The 27,839-nt window shown below is 37.3% G+C and overlaps 2 protein-coding genes across 3 annotated transcripts in view; one reads left to right on the top strand and one right to left on the bottom strand.

The window, feature by feature from the left end:
• Nucleotides 1-201: 201 nt before the first annotated feature.
• Nucleotides 202-10,704, bottom strand: LOC146483540 (vesicle transport protein SFT2A-like). Its single transcript, XM_085105712.1, has 8 exons — nt 10,553-10,704; nt 7,640-7,726; nt 5,300-5,376; nt 4,503-4,584; nt 2,482-2,517; nt 1,148-1,206; nt 1,037-1,066; nt 202-403 (listed from the first exon to the last, which is right to left on the bottom strand). The coding sequence occupies exons 1-8, from the start codon at nt 10,628-10,630 to the stop codon at nt 364-366; spliced, it is 489 nt and encodes a 162-aa protein (XP_084961838.1). The 5' UTR covers nt 10,631-10,704; the 3' UTR covers nt 202-363.
• Nucleotides 10,705-10,856: 152 nt separating this feature from the next.
• The window catches only part of LOC146483538 (ferry endosomal RAB5 effector complex subunit 4-like), a 53,676-nt gene continuing 36,693 nt past the window's right edge, over nt 10,857-27,839 (top strand). The window contains exons 1-14 of one of the 2 annotated variants that reach the window (XM_085105696.1): nt 10,857-11,046; nt 11,798-11,875; nt 12,369-12,444; nt 13,332-13,376; nt 14,505-14,573; nt 15,463-15,596; nt 15,926-15,973; nt 18,402-18,465; nt 20,404-20,502; nt 23,195-23,334; nt 23,706-23,790; nt 24,343-24,363; nt 24,812-24,857; nt 25,745-26,568. In XM_085105696.1, coding sequence (XP_084961822.1) covers nt 10,978-11,046; nt 11,798-11,875; nt 12,369-12,444; nt 13,332-13,376; nt 14,505-14,573; nt 15,463-15,596; nt 15,926-15,973; nt 18,402-18,465; nt 20,404-20,502; nt 23,195-23,334; nt 23,706-23,790; nt 24,343-24,363; nt 24,812-24,857; nt 25,745-25,844 — 1,074 coding nt within the window. In that variant the 5' untranslated portion in view covers nt 10,857-10,977 and the 3' untranslated portion in view covers nt 25,845-26,568. Of the gene's footprint in view, nt 11,047-11,797; nt 11,876-12,368; nt 12,445-13,331; nt 13,377-14,504; nt 14,574-15,462; nt 15,597-15,925; nt 15,974-18,401; nt 18,466-20,403; nt 20,503-23,194; nt 23,335-23,705; nt 23,791-24,342; nt 24,364-24,811; nt 24,858-25,744; nt 26,569-27,839 lie in introns of those variants that run through there. The other variant, XM_085105697.1, reaches the window with a different exon arrangement.

Here is a 27,839-nt window from a genome sequence, read left to right as displayed (position 1 = left end):
TTCAGAAATAGCATGGAAAATATGGGGGACAAATCTTGATAATCTACTTATTTACTTAACCTATTTGCTTACTTACTAGCGGTATTTACTATTTACTTGGGGTCCCTCCCAATCTTACGAATGAGAATGCCTGATGCATGCTGCATGATCATCGTTCTATTGTATGAAATCATTTATAAAACAAGACTAACATTCTCTGACTAAACTAAATGCACATAACATTTAATGTATAAATTTTGATACTTTTCTTGTAATATTACATCAAGCAAAATTTATTAGTGATGCATGTCTTTATTGGCATTTGCATCATGAGTCATTATTTTACGAATTGATGCGCCTCCAAGTAAGAGAGGTTATACAAGCTTATGCCAGGCAGCTTGTGAAACACTTTTTAACGGCATCCCTAGAAACAAAGAAGATGTTAAGTGAATACGTACACAGATATAGAACATGAAGGATCATTTAGGTAAGACTGGTGTTGAAAATAATTAAAGCAAAATGAAGAATTGATAACAGGTAAATAAATATTGTCACTTGGTTGAAAGACCTTGTAGCAATTACTGTAACATGCAAAATGGCCCAAACAATTAAACATACTAATCAATGGCAATAAATTGGTAAGTGTAAATGAAAAATTTGTTTGCAATAGTTTCGTCAAAAGAAGTGTCAACTTTACTCAAATTAAGTTGTCACAAGAATGTAAGAATAAAATTTGAATTGTTTTCAGACATTTCTTTGGTATATTTGGATGATTTGGAGGGTTGGGGTGACATACATTGTATTCCTTTGTGCCAATGCTTAATCATTGCCTTGTGTCCCCGAGTCTAACAGCTGACCATTCTGCTGCCTACAGTTTACAATAACTCTACACAAGATCCCTTTAAACTTAGCTCCACCTCTCTGCTGACTACTCCTGTTATGTTACCTAACTACAAAACAGAGGGCTCACTCTGTACAGTAAATAAGGTAGCTCTTCAGAGTACAACAAGGGCATAAAAACTAAACATTTAACAATGAAATCAATTATCATGCATACCTTGCAAACGGAATGTAGGAAAGGCAGTACCTGAGACAAAAGAAAGAAAGAAATTAATTTTCATTGCACCATAGAAGAAAAACTGTGACTGCCTTCTGAAATGATACATACCATGTCATGGCCAAATACTGGAAAATGCAGAAAACCAAAGCAAGTCCCTTGTTTTCCCACTGAAAGATACAAAACACTCAGAGTTAGAAAGTTGTCTCACAGTATGCCCTTCACCTACACTGTAAAGCAGCTATTGTCAGGCAAGGTTTCAACCAGAGTGGTGTCCAGGGTCGGGTTGGATAAAACATCTTAAGATAAGTGGGTGTTTTATCAAAGCTGTTGCCTTAGAAAAATTTCAAGGAGCCCACAATGCCAAAAGCTAAGAAGTTAGGAGCCCAACATGTGCTGCTGCAAATAATTTAGTTGCCAGCCCAGAGCATTTTCTTGGGCGCCCCAGGCCATCCTTTACTAAGTCCCATCAAGATTTTTGTATTGTCTTGGCCTGTCTTAAAAGGTCACTATGTAAAAGAAACCACTCAAAAATGGTAACAGATAGCATGCCAGGCAATTGAATTTCTAACGACCTACAAATATTTATACTGACTGTAGGATCTTGGCATTCATGTTTTATAAGTTTATCCCTATACTATATTCTCCTTTGTCATACCATTTTATCGTCTTAACCAAGTAAGTGATTTTGTGAGCACGTTTGTGCATAAACTGTTCACCAAGTTAACAAATGTTTATATATAATGTTGTTTTCACCATTTGAGGTGGTTGGGGGGGATTGTACCTGCAGCAACTTTGAACTTTATATTTGAGCAATTGCCCTAAAACTTCAGGACTTTTTCAGAAATTTATCTCGGACAAATTTGATGTGATCAGTTAGTGTTGATTGACTTTGACATTACCATGGCAACACATTTTTGACAAGCAATTTTTTCAGAAAATAGAAAATCCCTTTTTAAAATGAACAAAAATCACTTTAATTTCTTCCTGTAACTTTTATGTTTTAACCTCATATTAGTGTTCCTTTATTGGTGTTGGCTACTTTTTGTTCAATTTTGGCACTTTCCTGAAGTTTTGGGAAAAATCCAGAAATCCAAGATGGCAGATTCAAGACGGCCACCATTTGGTAATCATGACCTTATTATCATATAATATGACATCATTACTATGCAATGCAGACCTCAAAGGGACTTCTTTGGATGTACTATCTATCCTCTGAGTCTCACTGTCATAGCTTTGATACTTTTAAAGTTATGGAGGGTAGTGCACAATAAGCCCCCACCAGCCCCAGAAGACAAAAAAAAAAGCCCGGCTTAGATAGGGTTAAGCGGTCTCTTAGGCATTCCCCGAGGGTGAATGCTTAACACAGGTTCAACTGTAATTATACTAAATAGGAAGTTATGGTGAGAGAGCAGAGATAACATGTCTGAAATACATGTACCTACCCATAATGCAGCACAAAGAGTGAGAACAAGGCATACCTGGTAAGGAGAAAAATGACCCATTTACAAAATAATATACAGTTAAGTCTCACTATGAACCAAATTCAGAAACTGCAGTATGGACAGAACTCAGCGGCACAGCTGTTGATATGTAAGCTTAAGCATAATCATATCACACCTAGTCTAAAAGGCCTGGGGCCCCTTTCTCTAAAGTCCTGGTAACTTATCGGGCCCGATAAGTATATTTTTAAATGTTTTTTTTAGCTGATTACACAGTGATTACAGAAATGGTACTTGGCCAATGTTTTCATAGAATTATAAGATTTTAAAATTTAGTATTCTAAGCTAACAAAAATTGACTTCTGTTAAGGAACATTCATCACCAGACACTTATCGGGCCCGGTAAGTCGGACTTTCGAGAAATGGGCCCCTGTATTGGTTGCCAGCTGTTGAGAGAATCACCCTCAAGATACTACTTTTAACTTTCAAGGCAATAAATGACATGGTTCCTCATTATTTGAAAGAACTGTTGGTCCGTTACAGACTCTTGCGCTCACTTGGTTCTGCTAACTAGTCTCTGCTCTGTGTGCAAAAATTGCCAATTTGTTTTAAATCCCTGATACAGTTTCAATCCCAGCCCCTTCCATTTTTTTCTCAAGGCCCGCCACCCTAGCCTCTTCCCCTCAGCTGCAAGAGGTTCTAGATTGGTTGCTACATGGATAAAGTGAGTAAGACAATGCACCCTTAAGTTTGCCAGAAGGTTGGAAGGGTGTTGGTCTGTATCATAAAATTATGTTCAATAGACAAGAAACTCCATGTCGTCACTCTCTAGTAGACCAAGGAGGTTAGAGCAGGAATACCATTGGGAAAAAATTGGGGAGTAACACAAGCTGTGATGAGCTACAATCATGCTCCCAGTTGCTTCATAATACTACAGAATCTAGACATGAACATCAGGCCTGACAAACCACTAGCTAAGACCATTTAATTCCATAAGATTGGACAGATTTTACCTTGGCCACCATTGAAAATTCAATATTATTAACCTGACAAAACCTCAGAGTTCACAAATGGAGTCAAACTCATGACCTTCCATGCACAGTTGGATACTCTGGTCATAGCTATTTCATATACCAAACATGTCCTGTACAGCTCCAAGGCTCAAAAATGATCGGTAAAAGTGTCTCAGAGATAATCATCCCTCTTTAACTCAAAAACACCAAGACAATCAAGAGAAGGCATGGTGTGATCATTAAAGAAACAGCGCCTAAATACAAAAGTTAAGAGACCACTACAGAATACACGTAAATAACCACGGACTGGCAACAAATGGAGCACAACATTTTCAAAATGTCCTAATTTGAAGAATTTGTAGAACTGGCCCTTTGAAATGGAATTTAATTACATTCAAAAACAATTACTCTGTCAAGCTACAGGGTAGTTGCCCAGGGTGGGGGGGGGGGGTACTCCCTTATATGGACTACATAGGTATGTGCGGCCCCTAAGGGTATGGTTTTTCAGCCATTTTTTGGGCATAAATAGGGTATCGATTTTAGCCATTTTGCCGCCAATTTGGTAATAAATAGCGATTTTTGTACTCTAGTCTTGAATTAGTTGGTTTTTTTTTTTTTGAGAAGCTACTTCTTCATCCTGGTGTTTACGGCAACTGTGTACATGCTGCAATGGCTTATTACGCACTCCAGTCATGTGCCGGGCTCCAGGGGTTTTTGAACTGAAGTTGACCAGACACTATCAGGTCATAAATAGGGTATCAAATTTTTGACAGGTCATAAATAAGGTAGGGAAAATTGCAGATTTTGGTCATTAATAGGGTAAGGGTCTTGGGAAGCCGGCTGCACACCCCTACCCAATTTTTTTGGGAGAACCCCCCCCCCCCCCCCCAGTGTAGTTGTAACTAAAAGATAGTACCCCCAAATTCACTGCTTTACCACTGACGCTGATGGTAAAGAGGACACCACTCATTGAGTATTAATTGAACAAATCAAAGTAAGGTATTTTCTTACCAACATAACTATAGTTGCAATAAGTCGCTTTTCTTTAAACATATTCCTCAACTGTTTCATTGGACCCATGAGAAAACAGGTACTAAAAAGAAAAGGAAGAAAATGTACTTATAACATTCAGTCAACTGGTGCAACCTCAACCAAACTTACTGTTACAACACCAGAAATAAGATACACTGTAATGTTAAAGGAGAAGATGTCAAAGATAAGAATGGTAATATTCTTTAAAAGCAAACCAGACTCATGTGTCACGAGGATAATCATATATCAGAACACAACAAAACAAAATAACAAAATATTTCCTTTCTGGTAAATACTAATGGCCAGTTGTGAAAGAAATGTGATTTTATGTTTTAAGCCTGGTAAATAAATGATACATCTAGATGTATTTTTCAGTAAAATTATGAGTTATTAACACAATCATGCAAACTCCGAAGAAGAGTATGCCAGTTGTACTACTCCAGTTCCAGCTTCTATACCCAAACTCATCTTTTTTTCTTTCTCTGCCAACGGCCTTCTGTCACAAGGATATGATCACAAATTAATTCTAAAGAAAGAAATTGTGCCCAAACAGGAGTTGAACCCTGGATGGATTAAGCCACGCATATTAAATCACATGACCTAACCAAGGTTAAACAAAGCCAACCAAAAGATGAAATTGACTGGCGACATAGATTTTGACTCACTATTTTTGAACTTGATCAGTCAAAATGATGTTAAAAATTATGCTGCTTTCTTTTCCCATAATTGCTTACTTTCCTTTGAAAAATAATATATCCAAGGATAATGTTGCCTACCTCAAAAGTGCTGTTATGTTACCAATTGAATAGAACACGGCAAATAATTTAACATCTCTCCATAACATAATCATTCCCTGGAAATAAGACAAAAAAATTCACAAATATACGCAGTACAAAGTGCATGTACATTCCGGTGTAACTGTCATTACACAATCGTGCGTCAGACCCTAAAATTATGGCATTTTAAATGTGGCTGAATCAAAACCAATGACGTCAGAGGTTATCTCTGATGGCACATACCATCTGCATGGCAGTCTCGGGCAAGTGTCATGCCATGTGACTATCACTGCATTTGTCTTGCTTTGTGCTGGACGTTGCAGAACTTTTGTTGCCTTGTTTTTAGCTAATCATTGTGGATTCTTGCTTAATTTCATTTAGCCACATTTAAGGATGATGCCTACTTTTGTTATTGCACATACGTTCTGCGCATCTCAAGATACTTGGGTTTTCTATGGGTAGTACCTACAAATAAAGGGATATTTTTGCGCAGATTAAAACTATGCGGAGAAAGCAGAACTTAGCAAGTGTTCTTGGCTTGGTATCCATAAAGATGGGAGTAACCATGCATTTTTCAGAGATAATTAATCTTCGATTTGGGAAAAAAATGCCATACATTGCTTTGTATTTTAGCGCTTTTTAGAATTATTAACCTCTTACTAACCAAGTGCAAGGGCTGTACTGGGGAAATGGCACAAGGTTGTTGCAGTACTGACCATTAGCTGCGCTCGGTCCGTACAAAAACGACCAAGGGCCAGTATTCCTCAATACAACTCGAGCAAGCTAGGTTAGTAAGCAGTTTATTATATGGCACTCGGACCAAACTTGTTTAGTTTTTCTATTACAATGCACTTCCAGTCACTTGAATTCAAAGGACTTCTGCCGTGACCTGTTTTTGATGACGTAAGAAACCCAAGAACAAGCTGTGGTACCACAAGTTTGTAAACAAATTTACTGAATGTTTAATCACATTGATTATAAATAATAAATAGTTTCTTTAATTTGCAAAGAATGGAAGTATTTTCAGGTTTTCTTTTCGCAGTTTTAGCTGCAAATTTTGAATTTGCTGCTTGTCGTAAACAAAAACACGCGGCTCATGACTCTTTCAATGGAAACGGTCCATATGGTGAAATCCTGACCAAGAAAGAACCAATCAGAATGCTCAGATTTACCTCGAGACTAGCTTGCCATACAATAATGTTACTTAATTTTCTCAAAAAATGCATGGTTACCCTCAATTCTCTTTATGGATTGCAGTAGTCCTTGCTAATATTTGCTTTTCCTTCATAGTAATAAACTGAGTGTGCAAAAAAATACCTCTGTGTTAGTAGGCACCGTCCTTGAATTCATCAACAATAGATGAGCTTAGGACCTATTGCCTTAAAGGTTGGCAAGGAGACCTAAGCCCTTAGGCTGAAAAGGAAGGTATCCATGGCAACCCTACAAACAGACACAGGGTTCACATTAAGTTCATAGTACACAGCAAGGATCCAGCAGAAGAGGGATTTTGCATGATTGTAAACTGTGTTTACACAGGTCTGTTAAACATGCAATGCAGAGCATTGGAATCCAAAAAGAAAATTGGGGATAATCAGGTGTTTTACAGCCATAATTAAGCAACGATAATAATTCTAGTTAAAAATTTTAGAAAACGACCTCTGGCGAAAATGACTAAAAAACTACAAGCTTCCGACTGCCTGAACTGCAGTCTTCATTTTACCCGTTAAAGACTGCAGTTCGGGCAGTCAAAAGCTTGTAGTTTTTTAGTCATAATTTTAAGCCAGAGGTCGTTTTCTAAAATTTTAACTATGTTTCATCCTGGCTACAGCCCCTCAATATTTTTAGATAATAATTCTAAAAGCTTTAAAATATATAATAATGTGTAGCATGTTACTCCAAATTGAAGCTCAACTATCTCCGAGAAATGCATAGCCTCCTACACAGACACTCTTTGGGTTCATCACGCATAAAGGAATACATGGCATTGATGCGTGTCATGCACAGCAGAGAGGAATGCCTGATGAGCCCACAGAACGTCTGCATAGGAGGCTAAAAATGGTTTGGCTACCTTAGCTTTCTTTTTAGATTCCAACAACCTTTGATTAAATCTGCTTTTCCTACATAGTCATAAGCCAGACAAAAATATCATTATTTTAATAGGCATCATTAAAAAACCCAAGTTTTTTGCTCCATTCAGAGATGCACAGAAAATCTACACAGAGTAGCAAAAAGACACACTGTCATTATATCAAACCCCTTCCTACCTCAGTACTTGATCTTGCCACTTGAAATTACACTCTACCCAGTCCCTGATTTATACATATCATGTACACAACTTACCAAAATGGAGAAGAAAACACCAAGACAAAAGCAGACAAGAAACCCTTTTATCCTTGTCGACCAACTCAATGTGGTTGCATCGGATATCTGGTGAAAACAAGAATTTACAGAGAAAAATGTGTGATGACAGATTACAGCCAGCATCCTCATACTAATTTATAACAGCACATTTGTAACATCTGAATATCTTTATTTCAAAAAAATAAAAATTCAAGTTCACTTTACATTATACTTTGACAGACAGACAGACAACCCTTGGAAAAATAATCATGCCGTTTGGTAACCAAACTCTTTCGTCACAGCAACTGAACCCAGTTGTGAGTATGTAACCTAGAGACTATTAATTTAGAGAGACTATTAAGTCTTGACATGCCAAGAGCTAGGTTACACAAACTATTTTCTGTATTTCTAGGTTACAGTAGAACCCTGCTTACTCAAACTTGGTTATCTTGAACTCCCTGCTAACTTGAACAAAATCTGATTTCCTCTGGATTTGACTCCATTTTTCCAGTCATTTACAAAACCAAACTTAAAACTCCATCAACCCGAACTACATGTAATTTTACTTTCCCTTGACTCAATTTTACACCAGTCACTCAAATTCTATGGTATAAATGTCGGCCAGTAAACTTCAAAATGTCAGAACATACCTACAGATAATGGATGTGTAAAAATCTTTATTCATTTGATGATGTGATTTCAATGTATGACAACATCCTAGCAATAATGGGGTTGACAGGCCAGCGCAACTCTCACATACGTGTTTTAGCCTAAATAAGAGTTTTGCCCTCATGGGTTTGTCTTTCAGAGAACACCCTTTTCCCTATGAAATAAGCGGTACTCCCTGTAAATTTTCTTTTAGCGCTGGATTTTCTTTTTAGTAAATGCCATTTATGATTTGGAGGATTTGCGCCATAGTCACTGAACAAAGCCACGTGCTTAACTGTCGCATGTTTTGTATTTTAATCTCAAAGGTCATTCTATCAATTTGACCTCTTGTTGCTTCTGTTTAGCGACTGTCGTTCTTATGCCGTTTGTGGTATTTGGTTCAGGCTTGGTATGGCTCATTTCAGTGTGTCTTGTGACAGTATAGCCTCTCTTTTCATCTTTGTAACCTGATTTGAACCATGTAATAATCATTATCTTGCAGCTTTTGTATTGCTGGGCTCGGCTATTTGCTTTTGTGGCAAGATGTTGTGTTTCTTATCATGGTTATCTGTCTCTTGATCCTTTCCTTAGCATAATTGTAGCTTCTTTGAAAGCTATGCAATGCGTTAAATTGAGGGTTAAAGGCCACTTAAGTTACAGCTGTAATTTTGTTATCACCCCGCTCTGCTCTGTAACTGTGAGGTTTGTGTTGCCAGAGCTTAGTATTTTCCTCCTGTGCCAGTGGCTGCTTCGAATCCTTCGGCCGTTAGTAAATTCTGTGACATTTAAGGCAATGGTCAGGTAGATCTCAGCCTTTGTTTTCTCCTTGATATGTTATTAAAATTTTGGCTAAAATTCCCAAACTAAACAATCTTATCAAAAGGCTGTTATAAAACAGACTAATTGCACCCAAAATATATGTAATTTTGAAAGAATGATAAAACTTTAACATTTTCTTAATCTTTAACAGGATACTTGAAATTCAACTCAACATCAACAGGCAACCCCACTAACTTGTGGCTACATGTAGCTTGAACTATTTTTTGTTTTCCTTGGGAGTTCCGAGTTAGTGGGGTTCTACACAATTTCATGCAATTTCAGTCAAATGAATGCTAACCAGTTTAGCAACCATGATGTAGTCAGCCTAAATTATACTGAAAGTTGGATTGTTTTTAATTTGCTGCAAATGTTTTGTTGTGTTCAATAAAATCACCAAGAAAGCACTTGAATCGCATCGCATGAAGTTTGAATGACTGATTATGTTGGGATACCTCTATAAACAAACACTAAAGCAGAGGTCGATTTCTTTAACATTGTGGCAGAAAATGGCAGAACCAAAAGATATGCTGAGCTTTAGCTGGATGTCAGAGTTTCAGTTTCCGATAATGTACAAGAGCATTTTTTTTATAAACTGTTTAGTTGCTGATCATGATTAAATAGTTTTCTTTACTATGTATTCCTTAGAAATCACTTAGCTTCCATTATTCAACTTTACTGCGTGTGTTTCAGCACGAGCCATGATAAAATATTATTATTGTACAGTTATTATTATTGACAAGGTCGTAGCTTCACAAAAGTCTTTAAGTTATTGAGAATCAGTTGTTGGAATAGATAAAATATATAGATAAATTAAGTAAAGGAGTGTAGATAGATGAGATATCTTTGAGGTCAAGATGCCACGACACACTGAAAGTAAGGCTTAGAACTACATGTAATACATTCACTGTTACCAACGTTGTTTGGAACTGTGATACAGCCTGGGCAAGAGAATAATTTCATGACCAACTCCAAATGTAACTGAATCGAGTCAAACAATAACCGTTTTTTTTTTAATGCCAAACAATAGGAGAGAGGAGAGAAAATTGTTGTTTAACGTACGCTTAAATTTTACAGTAACCTTTGAAGTTTGAAGTTTTGTTGTTGCTGTTCATCGCGGTTTGGAGACTTGGTTTGAGGTTTGCAGTTTATGCGTGGTATAAAACGACTTTTCAATACGAATTGTATGAAAAAAAAACCTTTTCAACACTCTTGAATGGAAACTTATTAAAGCTTTTGAACATTCTTTGGAACATAACATGATGAGAACAACACTACTGTACTCTGACGAACGAAAGTTCTACCGTTTCGTGTACTATCGTGTTTTGAAACTCGGCACAATAAGGTCTGCAACTACAACACAATGCTGGCTTATAAATACTAGATTGCAAAACATATCCAGTCGGAAATTACTGGAAATTAATTTAGATGTTAAATAAAATTTTGTACCTCTGTAATAAGTGAATCATCGTCTGGTTGTTGGCCCGTAATTGAAGCTTTTATTTTCTGTATGGTGGAGGGCGCCATCTTGCCCAAATTACCCAGGATTCATTGCGCATGGGTGCTAAAAATAGACTTTCCTCATGACACCATTTGTTTAGTTTTGTTTTGTTTTGTTTTTAGATAAAAAAAAACATGACACTTTAAAGATAAGACATTCTCTATGGGCATCAAATATTCATAAACTGTAATAAGGTATTTTTTAAATTTACTATTTGGAAACACTTCGCGGAGCCTGCGTTACCAAATGTACAGAGGTAACACAAAAAAAAACCAATATGGCGTCGGGTTGTTGTGACTGATTCAGTAATGCATGATCTTTCCCTTTATATCGGTTATATGTGTAAGTGATCTCTGTAGGTACTCCTTTAACAATGCAGACAAGAGCTGTCGTTGTAAGGAAAGATGAGAAGGGCCACAAAGTGTACGAGCTACGGGAATCGGTAAGGTACAAATTGTAGCTACTACTGCTTAGATCAGCGAATTATTATGGATTGTGCTATAACTATAAGTGTGCATCAGATGCTAACCGCCCTGGATTTTTGTAGACTTTTAATAACTTGAACAGTTTTTTTTTCTCCGTGAATTACTTTAAATGTTACGTTCTTTTTCTGCGGCTAAAAAGATAACTTCGGTGGATGGTAAGTGATTGACGGTAGATTGCACCTTGGCGGGGCGGGGGGGGGGGGGGGGTGGGGAAGGGGGATGGTTAAGGGAAGGGGGAAGACAGCACTGTTAATGGAGAGTACATTGTAGCTGTTGTTAGGTGTCTGCTGGTGAAGGGAAGGCTGGGTGAGAGAGGGCATGAAGGGTTGAAGCAAAATAACAGTTGCTTGATTTGCACAGTACTTAGTTTACAAATTGTAGGTGCTAACAAAATTATCTGGACAAAACTAGTTGATGTGTCAGTGCATTAAATGGTGAAACTTGTGGGTCGATAAAAAGTTTCTTCACAGTTTTGTCCCTCATCGGTATTTCATTCTTCCTTTTTGGGATAAAAGGTGGGGTCTACAATGTCATATAGTTTTGAAGAAGTCTGGGCAGTCCTTCCCTGTTGCCCCGGCCACAAACTCTCCTTTCTCCTGCTTCGGATCCTCATGCCTGATCTGAATTTTTCCTTGAAAGCATAGTGTGCTTTAATTGCATCCATGGACGTTTTATGTTTATTGTACAATTTATATTTTTAAATTTCAGTTTGAATGTCCACCACTTGATGAAAATGGCATTGCTGTTAAGATCAAGGCCTGTGGCTTGTCTATGCATGATAACAAGGTACGGCAATCTTTAAATGGAACAACCATCAGGTCTTGTTAACTGCCTTGAAGTAATACTGTCCAGTCTAGTAACTATATGGAGTAGTTCATCATCATCATCATCTTTATTTATTTAAACACAGAATCCCTTTCATAAAAATGCTCTTCCAGAGAGCCGTGTAAAAGATACAATAAGTCGTACAATAAGGAAAATAGGAGTATTAAGTCTTAAGTATATATGAATAAATTGGGGTGCAAATTGCAAACTGGATTCACCAACAAACAGGTGAACCAAAAATTAGCAGTCATTTGCCAAAGGTGTAAAAATTATATTTGTACTAAAACAAAGTTATGTGGGTTTGGATGCCCCATCCTTTAAAAGTTAACTAAAAGAATCTGTTCGAGTTTGTGTTCTTAAATTTGTTTTTTTATGTCACAAATAAATTATTTGAATTCTTTGTTAGCTGAATTCTTTGTTAACTTAATGATGATCTTTATAAATCCTGTTTTAGATTTTAGAAGAATTCAATCTCATAAGCAAGAAGGAGCAGCCATTTGGGAGAGAAATATCAGGAATTGTGACAAATGGTATGATCAACCCTGACAATATATTGATAAATTTGCTATTTGACAATAATAATTATTGATGACTGATAAGGAATTTAAGTGTACATGCCGTATCAAAATGGGAATTTTTCTCATCATCAGAGGTCCATGTTGTTACGGCAACAGTCCTTTTCTAAGGGGGGGGGGGGTACTTAGTAAGTTAGATTAAATGTTTTTTTTTGTGTGTGGATGAAGCCTGTTATTTTTTACCCTGCGTATAGTCTAGTTTCATTACAACTGACAATAAATAAAGTTAAAGTTGAGTTGAAAGTTGACAATTGTTTTGGAACAAGTAAACTGTTTTGGTCTATATAAAATTCGGTCACTGTCAGTGGTAAAATCGATCTTGTATCAAAGCATAGTAATGTGTTTGAAAATATGTCAGCTCTCAAATTCCCTACTTAATAGCAGCTCATGCATTTAGCCAAAGCATGAGACTAACAACATTGCACTAATTAAATTTTTGGAAAAATTGAAGGACAGTTCACCCATAAACCTGTCAGCCTACTGTCAGTAAACAGTTGCTCAACAAATGGCCAACAGTCAGCCAGTAGATGGTCGACAAACAGCGGACAGACAGCTAACAAATGACCAACAGTTGGTCCACAAATGGCCAACATGAACAAACGGCTGACAGACTAAGGTGGATGGAAAAAAGTGTGTTTTACGAAAATAAAACACAAAGCAATAGTTTAGTTGGATGAAAAAACCAGAAACAAGCTAGGACAACATTATCACTCAGTTACCTTGTTGGTAATCTGTCAGTAAATTGTTGGCATCGGCTGACGGTTTACCAACAGTGGGCTGGCAGATTTGTGGGGGAGCTGTTATTCAATTTTACCGGACTTTCTTTTCCTCCTGCGCTTCAGTTGGGTCTGCTGTGACAAGAGTAAGCATTGGTGATGAGATAGCAGGTTAGTGTGTTATTTTCACTTTTGTTTTAAAAACACAGGGGCTGATCTGAGCCTTGGTGTTTTCAGCTATGTAATTTCACAGAATTTCCTAGCAGAAATTCTATACAGAATTGCAATAAGATAATTATGAGATCCTACTTGTACAGGATCTTGATTTTTTTGAGACAAGATCCTACTCAGAGATTGCATTCATGCCAACTCTCCTGGATTATCCGGGAGTCTCTTGGATAAGAAATGAATCTCCCTGTCTCCCGTACGGGTGACTGAACCTCCCGGATGAAAGCGGTCTGGTGTCTTATTTGCATAATAGGCTAGTATTTTAACTCAAATGTTCCATAAATTTAAGAAATATCGTGTCATGGCTACATTTACCCAATCTGCCACAAAAAAGCTCTAGTTTCGTGCAAATTTTGTGCCAATGGGGGGGAGGGTAACTGCATCAATTTTGTTTAGGGGGGAGCGGAGGGTATTAAAGAGAGAAATTAAAGAAAGAAATTTCCAGATTTCAGATCTTCAGAGGTTGACATCTCTGAGATTGGGTTTCTTTTCCTATTTCTATTCCAGCCTACATGTAGACAGTATGTTTTTTGTTATAATTGTCATAAAGATTCATATGGACATAATTTATGAATAAGATCTCACTGTACAGTATCCTATAGAATTAAAAGGATGGTGTCTCCTTAAATACAAACTATAAAGGTATTTATGTACAGTTTGGAACTATGCAGGAAAAGTAGATTTTAGCAAGGGTTGTTGGAATCCAAAATTTTAGAAGCAAAGTAAGAAGCTAAACTGGAATTTCCTAGCGGGAAGAAGGGTGCAAAGCAAAAAACCTTCCATGGAGGTGACTGTGGATATTTTCTGGAACTGCACAATATACATTACAGTTTGTTTGACATGTATGCTTGCAACATATTCACACTTAGAACCAAGTGTTGCCATGTGATATGTTTGAAAATTGTTTGTCTTTTTGAATATATAATGAACCCTCTCAAATCAGACTCTAGTAGGGCCGACACCTCTCTAAAGTGGATAGAAAGATTGTCCTGGTCCCAAGGGGTTTCCTCCTCAAGAAAGACTTCACTGGATATTAGTTCTTAACACTCTTCGTATTATGCTCAAATGCAGGAATGCTTCCTTTGGACTCAGCATCCTCTGGTTGTGCAAATTTCTGTGTGATGTCACAGTATGATGTAGGTGAGTGTGTATATGTAACATAACATTATCTTTACTGTGTGTTATAGGAGGGCCACTAGTTATTCAGTTGAAGTACTGTCCCGTGTTACCCTCTTTAAATAGAGTTAATTGATTGATTGATTGATTGATTGATTGATTGATTGATTGATTGATTGATTGATTGATTGATTGATTGATTGATTGATTGATTGATTGATTGATTGATTGATTGATTGATTGATTGATTGATTGATTGATTGATTGATTGATTGATTGGAGAAGCTTTGCTGATGCCATATTTGTTAACATTTATTTTGGTCTCATCAGCATACATCAAACAATATCCCACTTATAAATAGATACCATAAACTAAAAGAGCATGTCACACTTGGTAATCAGGGTGAATATCAGTGTGATACATTGAATAATCTGACTCAGAGAAATTAGCTTCAAAAGCTTTGAAATTTGACCAAGAATGTATGCTGCTGCTGCTCAAAAACTATTTTTTACATAATTTATCATGATCAAATTTCAGCAAGTCCTAAGCTTGCTGAGCTCTGAATTTATAGTCAAGAGTACTGCATTATTTTTTTCTGCTCATGTACGGGTATGCTAAGGAGGCTGAACACGTAAACAAAGTTCCTCTTATACCCTGGACAAGTCACCATGTTGTGGTGGGGCTTGATTCTTTATGATCCTAAGAGGTATGCTATTGAGCCCCTTTTCCACTGGTTCACACTTCATTTATTATTTTCCTTTTCTTTTATTATCCAGACTCAAAATTATCCAATCATATTATTAATTTTGTTGAAGTCCCAGGAAGTTCAGATAATTTGATATTGATCAAACTTCCTGCTTTTTCTGATAATTTAATTTTCATGAAATTGTAATTCATGTTGCTTGCTCTTAGTTCAAAAACCTGAAAAGGTGGATCATATTGATGCAGCAGGTTGCATTGGTGATGTTATCAAGGCTTACACTGCCCTTCACTATCAAGCCAGGGTGTGCAGCGGTGAAACAGTGTTGATATTGAATGGAGCTTCTGTAAGTATGCACGGGAACTTGAATATTTGAAAAGGTGGTAGATAAAAACTTGGAATGAGTGTTTTTGTGAAACAAGCCCAAATCATGGGGTTTATGGCCCGGAGAAAGGTAAGAATAATGCAAAAGAGTGAAGAAAGGACAAAGGAGAGAGAGGAGAGGGAACCAAAAGAAAGACTACACAACCTTTTTTATATTCATTTGGCAACTAACCATTCGCATCGCACTCTCAAAGAAGCATGACTTGCCCATTTTCAAAAATCTGGGTAGAATTACAAAACCACTTATGAAAATTCAGTTTGATGAGCTTAACCAGATTTTTCTTTCCATAGGCTTGTGGTGTAATGGAAATACAACTTGCTCATATTTGGGGAGCTAAGGTAAAAATTAATAATTATTATTGATGAATAAAAATTAAATCATTTGTTGGCCTTTTCAACCAGAACTGATGAATTAAGGCCGCGGTGGACAGGATTCTTATCAGAATGTATTTATTTAAATAATATGCACGAAGTCAAACGACTAAAACCGACAAAAAGCGAAATATTCATGAAAATGTCTCTAAAAATATTCTGTTCTGCCTCAATAATCGCATGTGATTTATTTCGCGTAGCACGAACTTTTTGTAATTACCACTGGTAGTAATAAAATTGAGCTGATCAAAAAATCCTTACTGCATGTCGCCAGCTACTACTTGCAATACGCCGCAAGGCCGTGCGTTTTAATATATATGCAGTGAATTTCAAAGTATTGTTGATTTCTGCGTGCACTTATCTATGGCCCGTGCAGTAAGATTTTACCAAAATTACCATAATCCAGGTTTCAATTAATCAGCTCCCTCGTGTTTGCTCGGAAAGCCTTCGGAAGCGTAAAAACAAGCACTTTTGTGTCCAAGAATATAGTGCACAATTTCAAGAGTTGACACGGCAAGATGATAAACTAGGCATATTGTAGATTGTCATATCATGGGCCGAATTTTAAAATAAGCCTTAGAAGGTAAGATTGAAGCCTTTGAATTTTAGCATGATAGATTTTGCGCCTTTAAGGGCAAATATTTCTTAAGAAGCTTGAAGTTAAAAAATCCGGCTATGATATGACACAATAGATGTTGTAATAGATCACTCAGTGGTAAAATCAAATTTCTCTGCGTCTTCGTGGAGGAGAAAACCTGGACACAAAATCACGTTTTTAACAAATTTAATTTAAGTTACTTTCTATATTGCCCTAAGATGCCATCTACACATTATAAAACGATCATAGTGCACTTTGATCATTCTCCAATACGTCTGCTAAGTTTTGGCGAAATCGGCTTTGAACTGCTCGTGATTTTAGGATTTTAAAAGTGGTACCCCTGCCAATATTTTGCCTAATGAATATATTCATGGTCAACGTATCCACCGCGGCCTTAAAGGCTTACCACTGATTTGTGTCAGTCAAATAAAAATTAATTGAACTTTCAAAAATTGTGGTCTTTGTATGCAGGGAATGCTTTGTTTCGAAACTGGAATCTGCCACAAACAAAACCGCTACAAAAAGCAATACACCACTTGAGTCAGTACTTAACAAGGAACTTAAGCACAGACGTTTTTGAGCCACGGACGGCAACCAGAAATTGAATTTTTCCCTTCTTGAAGCGTTTTTACGCCATCACTTTTGTAACGTCAAGCCACAGTCATCAACAAGAGCTTTTCCTGTCCGTGGTGAGGAGCAAAACCACTCCAAAAAAGGAAACATTCGACTTCAGGCTGTCATCCATGGCTCACGAACATCTGTGTTTAAGCTCCCTGAAAATGGTAATTAGGGCTGAGTGAAGTCGAATTCGGTCTGTAATCATATGTCGAGTGACTTACAAATGGGACAACCACATAGCAGGAGTCAGATTTATTTCATCATTAGTATGATTACAGACTGAATTGGAGGACACAAAGTCCTGTTACCAGTTAATGATAACCTTTACAATTACCAAGAACAGATGGCTGTGACAAACAAACAAAGTTCTACATGACAATGAATGTAGAAACAACTGTTTTATATTGGGAAATGGACCCCAGTCAAATGCAACTGTCATATTACAGCGTGCGCAATGATGTGTGCTGTCCAATTACTTAGGCATGACACAAACACTGTCCTGTTAATGTTAAAGCTCAAATCATAGCTGTTGATAACCAATCAGATCCAAGAATTTGTTATGTTATGTTTGAAAAACAAGCAGGAGTGTTTTATTCGGTTTAAAACCACCAGGTGCAGCTGAGTGGTTTTAGACCCGATAAAATTAAACACATTGCAAGTTTTTTAAAGAGCATCAAAAACATTCCTGGAAAAGCGTGTGTTAATAGAGTTCATAACAATAAAATATGCTTTTGTAAACGTTGGAAATAGCATACGAGAAAAACGCCACATACTAATGAGGAGTGTTTTATCAGCTGATAAAACACCGCAGGAGGAGGAGGAGGTTTATCGATATAAAGTCACTGCACATGATGTGTTATCAACCATTTGATAGGTCAATGGGCTTATGAATTATTAATGAGTTTTTGAAGGTCATGATTATATTATATTCAGAACAGTTCCAGAAAATATCTTTATCCTCCCCCCCCCCCCCCACCCAACCCCCTCCCCCATGGAAAAGATTTTTTTTTCTAAGAACCCCCACCCCTCTGGAAATTCCAAGTTAGCTTGAGTTCATACTTTCCTTTAATGTTGACCTTTGGGAAAACCCACCCCCTAGAATTTCCAATCCCTTTCATAGGGAGGTGGGGTATGGAAAATTCTTGGAGCAACACAATTTGAAGACTGAAACACTTTTAGGTCCTGGCAACCGCATCATCAGAAGAGGAAGTTATATACCTAGAAAGTCTTCAACCATCAATAGGTAAGCCTTAGTTTTGGAATGTATACCAAACACGAGAAAGAGTGTTTCATCTGATATCCAAACACCAAGAAGTGGGTAAAAAAAAGCCGGCGGAGTTCTTTTAACTAATTTTGAGGTGTTTGGGAATTAGATGAAATGTCCACCATTTTAAGTGTTTGATAGTAACAGCTTCTCAAACCATTAGTTAACAATTATTGGAGAAATTCAAAGCAAAAGGACACCCAAATTTGTGATAATTAAGATCACTTTTCTAAACAACCTTACAGTAGTGATTTCTTTGCTTTTTCTGAATGAATTATTAATGAGTTTGAGAAGTAGATCAAGTGAATCCTTATTTTAAATTTTAGTTTTAATTTTTGGTCTTTTAACCTTAATTGTTCATTTTTAAACCCATGCCCTCTTGGAGTCAAATCTTCCCAGCCAACAAAGGTCTCTTTTGTTGCACTTAATGATTTTTTCCCTTTTGCCTGACAAAAAAGATGCCTATGTGCAGAGCAGGGAAATTTGAACCTTGTCAAAGTTATTTTAAAGTTGTTGCATCTTTTGAGTTTGTGGGTGGAATCCTGAAATGTGACCATTCAGATAAAAGCTGCAGTAAGCAGTACTTTCCTGTGGTGCTGTTTTATACCTGCCAACTTTTTTTGAGTCAAACGCGTGAGATTTTTGTCTTGTCTTGACCGGGATTGCCAAAAACGTCCGAGTTACTTCCAAAGATTTCCGACGATTTTCCAAAGACTTCCGAATGTTGCCGAAAATGTCTGAAGATATTCCGATGAGCCTTGAACACTATCGATTCGAACGGATTGTAGACACTTGAAAGCTTTTGCGATCGTTATAAAGAGCAAAGAAATAATACATAACAAATCTAAAATGAAATGACGTTTTTTAGAACAACTGGTCCGGATGTGAGTAAGGCATGAGAAATTGTCCTTGATGTGTGAGATTGATGTCTTTAGTCCACAGGTGTGACACTTGTGCATAATGCATGAGAGTTGGCAGGTATACCAGTTATCATGCTGTACAAGGTGGTTCTAATTTGTGAGTCTGTGGATGAAATCCCCAAAGCGTGACCATTCAAATGGAAGCTGTGGAGCAGTACTTTCCTGCGGCACTACAATTCGTGATATTCTGCAAGGTGGCATTTGAGGTTGTGGAAATCTTAGAGTATGGCAATTCAAATGAAGGCTTTAACTGAGTTTTATTTTCCAGTGATTATGCTTTTTATGTTGTGTTTGAGTCCATGGATGAAATGCCAAGCCATAATGTTTGAAAATTTGTGACATTCTCATTCCTTTTTATTTAAATGTTTTTTTCATATATGCACCTAAGTACGTAAATTATGATCATCCGGGCAAGTGTAGTCCTGAGAAGGACTGTTTGTGGTGACTTTGACTGATGTTTCGACAACCCGAGCGGAAGTCAGCTTTGGTCAGCTGGTTTACTAACTTAGAACAAACGCCACTCAACCATTGCCTACAACTACCTGCACCATACAAACGACTTATTGACAACAACAACGAAACAGACACACAATAGACATTTTACTTACGATAGACCCACTGACTTTTTGCCTAACAAAAGACGGATCAAAACGCACCAATCACCTTTTTTACAGTCTTCACAGCCAATAACATCACGGCTTACTGACAAATGACCAATAACATCTTAACTTCGTTGACCGATCAGGTTAACAACCAGAGACAAATATACCACCTACTGACGTTCCACAATTCACTTGACTCTGAAGATTACTTCCACTCAGGTTGTCAAAACATCAGTCAAAGTCACCACAAACTGTCCTTCTTAGAACTACACTCACCCGGATGATCATAATTTACGTACTTACGACCTGACTCCTGGGTTCAAACCATTTACAGTTATATGCACCTATAGTAGGAAATTGGGTCAATGAGTAACATCTTGAATTCCTTTTTGCAGCAAATGTTATAGACTTAAGGAACACAAAGAAATCCCTGGTAGATATCTGCATGGATGAAACAGGTGGACTTGGTGTGGACTGTGTTATTGATAACGGAGGTAGGTGTTAACTTACCTGAAGCATATCCTAGCGAAAATCTGTAAACGATCCTCAAGGATCTCTCGAGATCTGGATGATGATCTTCTAGGATTGTAAGAGGGATCCTTAAGGATTTTCTCTTCTAGCCCTTTATGACCTTCAAAGATCTTGCAAAATCTTGCAATTATCCTTGAAGTCCCTGCAAAGATCCTACAGGTCAACAGATCTTGAAGGATCTTGCAGGGTGCTTCACAGATTTTGCTGTTCAGATCTTGTAGGATTTTGTGTAGGTTAAGAGTTCCAGTTATAAGATTTTACAGGATCTTTCAAGATCGTATTAATTTATAATTAAGGATCCTATATTGTTGCCATTTAAAATCCTGGGCAGCAATCCTGTATACAGCTGCATGATTTCACAGGATCCTAAAGGATGCACTTTGGGAAGAATTTTACAAGGGTGCCACGGTGTGCTGACCTGACTACATGTACCGGTGCTAAATATCACAAAAAGAGTTTTTGATGTGCTTCAGTCTGTATGCAAATTATGCATTTTTCCTCAAGAAACTCTTGAAGTAAATAGATTAAAACATCAACAGCTTTCAGAAAATCCTTGTAAGAGAAGCTTTTTCAACTATGTGTTTGTTCTCAGACAGAACTTAACCTGAACCCGGGAGAGCAACAAACTGGTTTTAGTTATTTTTCTCAACATTGACTTCTCAAGTTACAGCACGTCCTCCCTTGACATTTATACCTACTCCTTTTCCAACAAAGACCTTGCTTTACTATACTTTCCTCCATAATTATTTCAGATTCCACAGAAGACTTCTACTAAAACTTTAGTCACATTACAATATAAAGTTATATTCAGTTGCTTTCACATGACTTTGTTTCTATAATAAAGCAAAATTTTACATATTAATCTAAAATGTTTCAGAATGTTCTTACAGTTCAAGGTTCAGTGACTGGCTACAGGTTCTAGACAGTTCTATAAGCCCTGGAACTTTGCTGTTAATAAATTGTAGGCAATTTTCATAACACTGTGGCATGTTTTGGGGTGTATCTTAAAGTGTAGCACGGTACATGGTACAATTCAACCTGGAAACAGTGGATGAATAGCTGTTGCAGGTTAAAATGAATCCAGGTTAAAATGATTTCAACCTAGGTTGATTTGTATTTTCCTTTGGTAAGGTTGGGTAATTTACATCTAAAACAAAGGAAACATACAAATCAACCTAGGTTGAAATCATTTTAACCTGGGATTCATTTTAACGTACAACATAGCCACTCTATGGATGTGCCACTGAAAATTCCCATTTATTTTTTTTTTCTTTATTTGTTTGATGCAGTTGGTTAATGATGAAGTAAATGTTGAATTGCCCTCAACCCCCAAAAATACTCCCCAGGTTATCGGCTCATGGGAGTGTTGACCATTAAGTAATGTTTAAAACACAAGCAGCAGTGTTTTATTGGGATTTAAAACCACGAGGCTCAGCCAAGTGGTTTTAGACCCTATAAAACACGTGCTGTGAGTTTTTTGAGCGGCTTCAAAAACATTCCAGGAAAAGCGTGTGTCAAGAAAGTTCATAACGATGATGCTTTTGTGAACGTTGGAAATTAGCATAGGAGAAAAACATTAAACACCGCATACTAATAAGGAGGAGGTTTTATCAGGTTTTAAAACCACTGCATGTTATGTTTTATCGTCCATTTGATAGGCGGTCAGTATAAAATGCAGACTGCAGACTGCAGATTGCAGACTGCAGACTGACTATAAAATGCAGACTAGGTATAAAATGCAGACTGCAGACTGCAGATTGGGTATAAAATGCAGACTGAGACCAAAACCACCTTTTCCTCAAATGCAGGATACATTTTCAATTTTCAACTTACCCTAATGTCACGCAATCACATTTCCGAGATCATCTCCCACGAAATTGACCTTATTTTTGACCCATTTCTCGACAGTTTGTTTTCTTTATCTCGATTGGTAGCTTTCATTTCCTGAGGCCCTTTCTTCACAAAGAAGACGCGAGCTTAATCGCTTTGCATTAGTTCGAAAACAATTACGCTCATGACGGTTTTCATTGTTATAATGAGGGAAACAAACTTGATTTCCGAGGGGGCAAGAAATTGGACATCGACAGATTTTAACTAGTTTCTTCGAATATTGACGAAGTTTGTCAAAAGACAAATTGTATACCTTCAGTATTCTCGCAATTAGAATACATGAAGACATATTTAATTTTATTCAAAAAGCATTATTTTACTGCCACCCTGACTGCCACTTACCGATGTCGCCGATGTCATGTTGACACAAAGCGGCGAAAAGGTCAGCCACGTGCGAAGTAAAGGTCATGTGTTCGCGTTATTGCTTACGTCATGATTTGGGGTTGTTTATTTCAAGGTTGATGCTTTTTGAAAAGAATATAATAATGTCAATTTCATGGGAAATGATCTCGAAAGACGATTGTATGACACTTAATAAGCGTAAGTTAAGCTGAAAAAATTCAAAATGTATCCTATATTTGACGAAGAGGCGGTTTTGGTCTCAGTCTGCATTTTATACTTAGTCTGCAGTCTGCAGTCTGCATTTTATACCTAGTCTACATTTGATAGGTCAATGGGCTTATGAATTATTAATTTTTTATATAGCAGTCATTAAAATTAATTCCAAATCAAATTAAAGTGGAGGCATTTTCTGTTGCTAAACAGTTCTTCATCAGGATGCTGATGTCAAAGAACAAGGGGACTTGTCAGCATTAAGGCTCAAAAATTCTTCACCCTCTAAACATGATGTAATCTCCTGCCTTGCTGTGGCTGGAAGATGGATTACTTCTCTTCAGGATTTACAGGTTTGTTAGGGGAACCCAACAGTTCATTTTGGTGGTTATCACAAATTCGGATTTAGCTCTAAAGAAAATCCAAAGTTTTTTCAGCAAAATGTCAGCTCAAATTTGTAACACTTGAAAATGAATTCCTTTCGTTTTCGAAGGGAGCAAATATGTCACAATTTAAAAATACAAAAAAAGGTCAGCTAGCATTTTCGTAAGGCCAGCAAGAGCTAGTAAATTTGGGGAATAAGATTTTGTTCTAAAAACTAGCACTATATGAATTCTTCTTTGGTTGTGAGTGCTGCCTGGTAGTGCAATGCCTTTGTGAAGTAGTGTTGTAGTCTCACTGTCAATGACACAAGTGAAATATCAGTTTTTTCCTTGTTTTATAGTTGGATCCCCCAGATTCTCAGATGCTTTACCTGAAAGGAGCTTCAGTCAGCTTTCTCTTTGAACACTCCTGGGTTCTTTCACGTGGTAAGAGCTTTAACTCTCAACAGTGATCAGCATCAAATTTCTCCTTGTAATATCAATGTTTACTCAACCCTTGAGGTCATGAGAATTAAGGATATGATCACCCAAGGTGAATTAAATTGTCTTGATATTTTAATAACTTTTCCCCAACACTTTTTAAAAAAGAAAAGTATGGGACAAGATAGGAGAATTTCCTCTTTGATATTATGGGTTAAATGGTTACAAACAGCTTTTTCAAAACAATTGTTCAATATTTGTCCATTTGATCAAACGACTGAAGAAGACATTGAGATAAAAATGAAATATTTCGTTTCAAAAAACTATTTGCCCTGAGTCAACAAATTTTTATCGTCATTTTGGTTTCAGAACAGGGAAATATTCTTTTCAGTAGAAAGAAGTTGGTTTCAGTTCGAGAATAAAAAAATGGGTCTGCCGTAGATGTATTCAAACTTGACTTTTGCTTCTGGGGCTGGTTCGAAATGCACCTTTTTTAAAAAATTTTTTGATGTCCCATGAGATTATCTGAATAACTTAACTTTTGATTCTTCTTTTTAGGTCAACAAGGACGATATTTACGTATCCTTTTGAACAGCCTAACTTGGGAGTTAACTTTATTTACATGATAAGTTCCAAGGAAAATTTGCTAGTCTCAACCTCGTTCTAAGGCTCTGTCCTCTTCACGTCCCTGAGATGTAAAGAGGAGAGACCTGGGCACGAGGTTGGCCTAGTCTAACAGCGCCTTCAAAAGGACATTATCCAGAAAAAAATAAGACAGGAATGTTTGCGTATAAGGGGTTAAAATAGTTTGTTGTTGTTTTTTATTTTATTTCAGAGGTTAGTTTCAAAATTTCTGACAATCAGTTCCGTTGTATGTATAAGGGAATCTCACCTGGGGTTGGTAAAGAAAATTAATTTTAATAGCACGGATCTCTGATGTGTCAAGTTGTCTAGCCAGTGAAGAAATCAGTATTGAATTAGTGGGAGAATAAGAAACAGAGAATTCTAATTCTTTAACTTTCTATAGATATCCTCACTGACATTATGGAGAAATTGTCCAACACATTGATAAGGTCAGGAACTGACCACATGTAGCTTACTAGCCTTCAGAATGCGTGACGAGCCCAAAAAGCGCATGCGTATCTAGAATGCTAGTAGTTTACCGTATTTTTTTAGTGTAGAAGTGAACAATTAACCAACTGGAGAGTGATAGCTCCAGCAGGACAATCAGTGGATTACAGCGGCTCTTTGCTTAACGAGTATAAATAAGAACTAGGAGTATAAATAAGTAACAAATAGGGATAACAATCGTTCGATTCTGGAGATCAATAGATGTTTATGCACGCGACACTAATTGAAGGATTGAATTCTGGAGTCCTGAAGTACACCTATAATATCTTCTGGTAAGCTGTTCCATACCCTGACGACAGTATTGATAAAGCTTCTGTCGAGGTAATTCCTATTGGCGGCTCGACTGGATAGAGCATGGAACGCTGGTACGTGTGGTATGTTCAGGGCAGCATGGCACAGAGATCTTGTGTGTATTCTGTACAGAGTAAAGGACCCCTCTTGATGAAATGCCCCTTCAAACAAACATAGTCTTGAATTCTCAAAATTGAAATATCTACCCTGGAGTAATATTGTGAGGTTTAGTGTTTCTCTGGGGGATTTCTCTCACTTGTGTTTTTGACTTTTCGTCGGTTTAACGCATACTTGAAGTTAGTCTCCTAATGCCTTGTCTTTTTCTGTAAGTTACTAAGTACTCTGTTTCTTATTTAAGGCCGATGAGAAAGGGTTTTTTTTTTGTTGTTTTCATTTAATTTTCCATAAACTATGTATTTTACAAGCCTTGTATCCCTGGTAATACCACAGGCCAGTTATTTACTATACTTAACTTTACTTGTTTCTTATTACGAGCCGATCATTCATCGTACATTATTTCTCTTTTTTTATGCCACAGGCCAGTTATTCATCACACTGTGTCTCTAGAGGATGCCTGTGACACCCTACAGCGTCAGCTTTCTCAACACAAAGTGGGAAAGATTGTTGTTAGGATGTAAAAGGATGAAGCTTTCTTAAAGTATATATGACATGTTTTTTTTGTTTTTTTTTGTTTTTGTTTGCTTGATCAAATGTTAGTGTTGTTTTCGTATGAAAATCGAAAAAAAAAATCGCTTGTCAATTTTTCTTCCCCGCGTTTGAGGCGTATAAAAGCGTCAAATTTCACTTCCGGTTTGGTACAATACCGCGCAAGACGGAAGACTGGGGATAAATGGGCTGTGACGACAATACAGGAACGCTTAGTCTCGCGGTTTTTCTATTCCTCAATTGTTTTATTCTGAGTATTCAACAATCCCATTCATATTTTCGTCGATACAGTTTTCTTCCTCTGCACACGAAAAACAATATGAAGATTTGATCAAGCAAATTAAAAAATTCTGTAATGATCGTAAACTTTTTGTCTAAAATTCACCATTCCACTAATCAGTCATAAGTGCCGTTCCTTACAATGGCGCTGTTGTATTCCTAGAATACTCAGCCTGAGAATATCTTAACCTAAGAAGGCTTCATGAATGCTTAGTAAAGATAATTGGAATGATGATCTCTTAGTTACTATTTGTATTTTTGTTCATAATTCTTGATAGGCAAAACAAATGAGTCAATAAATTTTTTATCATACAAGGAAGCAGCAACGTTAACCTGCAAGTATCATATATTGTGAGTGGCTGTAGCATGCCAGAATACGGCTGTTTTATGAATGAAACACTATACTGTAACTCAGTATATGACGGAAAAGTAAAATGGCTTTTGAAGGTTGGGATGGTTTTTGATAAGGTATAGTGGATTCCCGTTTACACGAACACTTTTGGGCTTAAAAAGTGAGGCTTTAGAGGTCTTAAAGTCTTAGGCGCATTGAGCTGTGGAAATGCGCCATATAAGAATGTATATATTACTATTATATGAACCCTTCCAGCCCAAACATTGACCAACATCTGTCTGTTGCCCTTAACTACAACACTTTCCATACTGATTTGAAGGGATTTTCTCCCCTGTGAAAAATATGGTGTTGTTTCTATCTCCTGCCTGAGCACTGATGGCATGCACAAGGTCTCTCTCCACTGTGACTCAATTGCGTTGTCTTATGTTTATCTGGAAGTCTTACTTAGTCTGAAATGCCAGCTTTGTTGTTTAGGGATTCCGACTGTAAGACTTACCGCACTGATCGCGTTTTAAAGGCTGGCGTGTTGTTTTAAGGTGTGGTGGCTAAATCATATTTTTTGGACGCAAAGGCGATTTTTTTTCTTCTTTTGGTATGAAAGGCAAAATGACTGCCAGCTGCTTTAACGCTGATAGGCTGTTTAAAAATAAGTTAGCGCGAACTGTGATTTTCTAGCCTACGTAGTAAGCGTTTTCAGTGGGGTTTTGTTCGGGTTTTTTTTTTTTACGCTGTTTGAACGCGCGGAAATTGGGACGAGAGCGTTAAACGGAGGAAGGGTGAGAGGAGAGGAGAAAGAAGTGTCCTCCCCCCCCCCCCTCATCCGTTTCTTTTGCTCTCGTCCCAATACCCGCGCAGTCAAAAAGCGAAGAACATAAAACTCCACGCAAAAGCTTGCTACGCAGGCTCGCAGGCTAGTGATTCGGGTATTCAATAGTCCCTACATTTATCCGCACCTTAATACATAAATGTAATGAACCACAAATGCCCCATAACGGTAAACTTTACCATGTTTATCAGCCAGTCTGTTCATTCTTTCCTCGAACCATTAATATTCAGCTACGAATACCACTCCACTGTCGACTTTATCGACCATCGATCGTCAGGCGAGGCGACTTCTCCAAGGTGATCTTACTTGTGTTTTATAATGAAAAGAAGCAAGAATTGAATTTGATGAATGATTTGTGACTTGGCTCCATGCTTCACACTTTATGGCTATACACGATGCGTGTGCTACAATATGTGTAGAAAATGCTATCAGCGCCCAATCCTTCCATTCGCAGAATAAAACCTCGATTATTATAATGCAGTTGTTATAAAATAGCGCGTAGCAACCTTG

This window comes from Pavona decussata, unplaced genomic scaffold (genome assembly GCF_977016875.1).
Source record: "Pavona decussata unplaced genomic scaffold, jaPavDecu1.1 SCAFFOLD_38, whole genome shotgun sequence".
Lineage (NCBI taxonomy): Eukaryota > Metazoa > Cnidaria > Anthozoa > Scleractinia > Agariciidae > Pavona > Pavona decussata.
The sequence above is the reverse complement of the archived record's forward strand: the minus strand, read 5'-3'. Positions and strand labels throughout refer to the sequence as shown.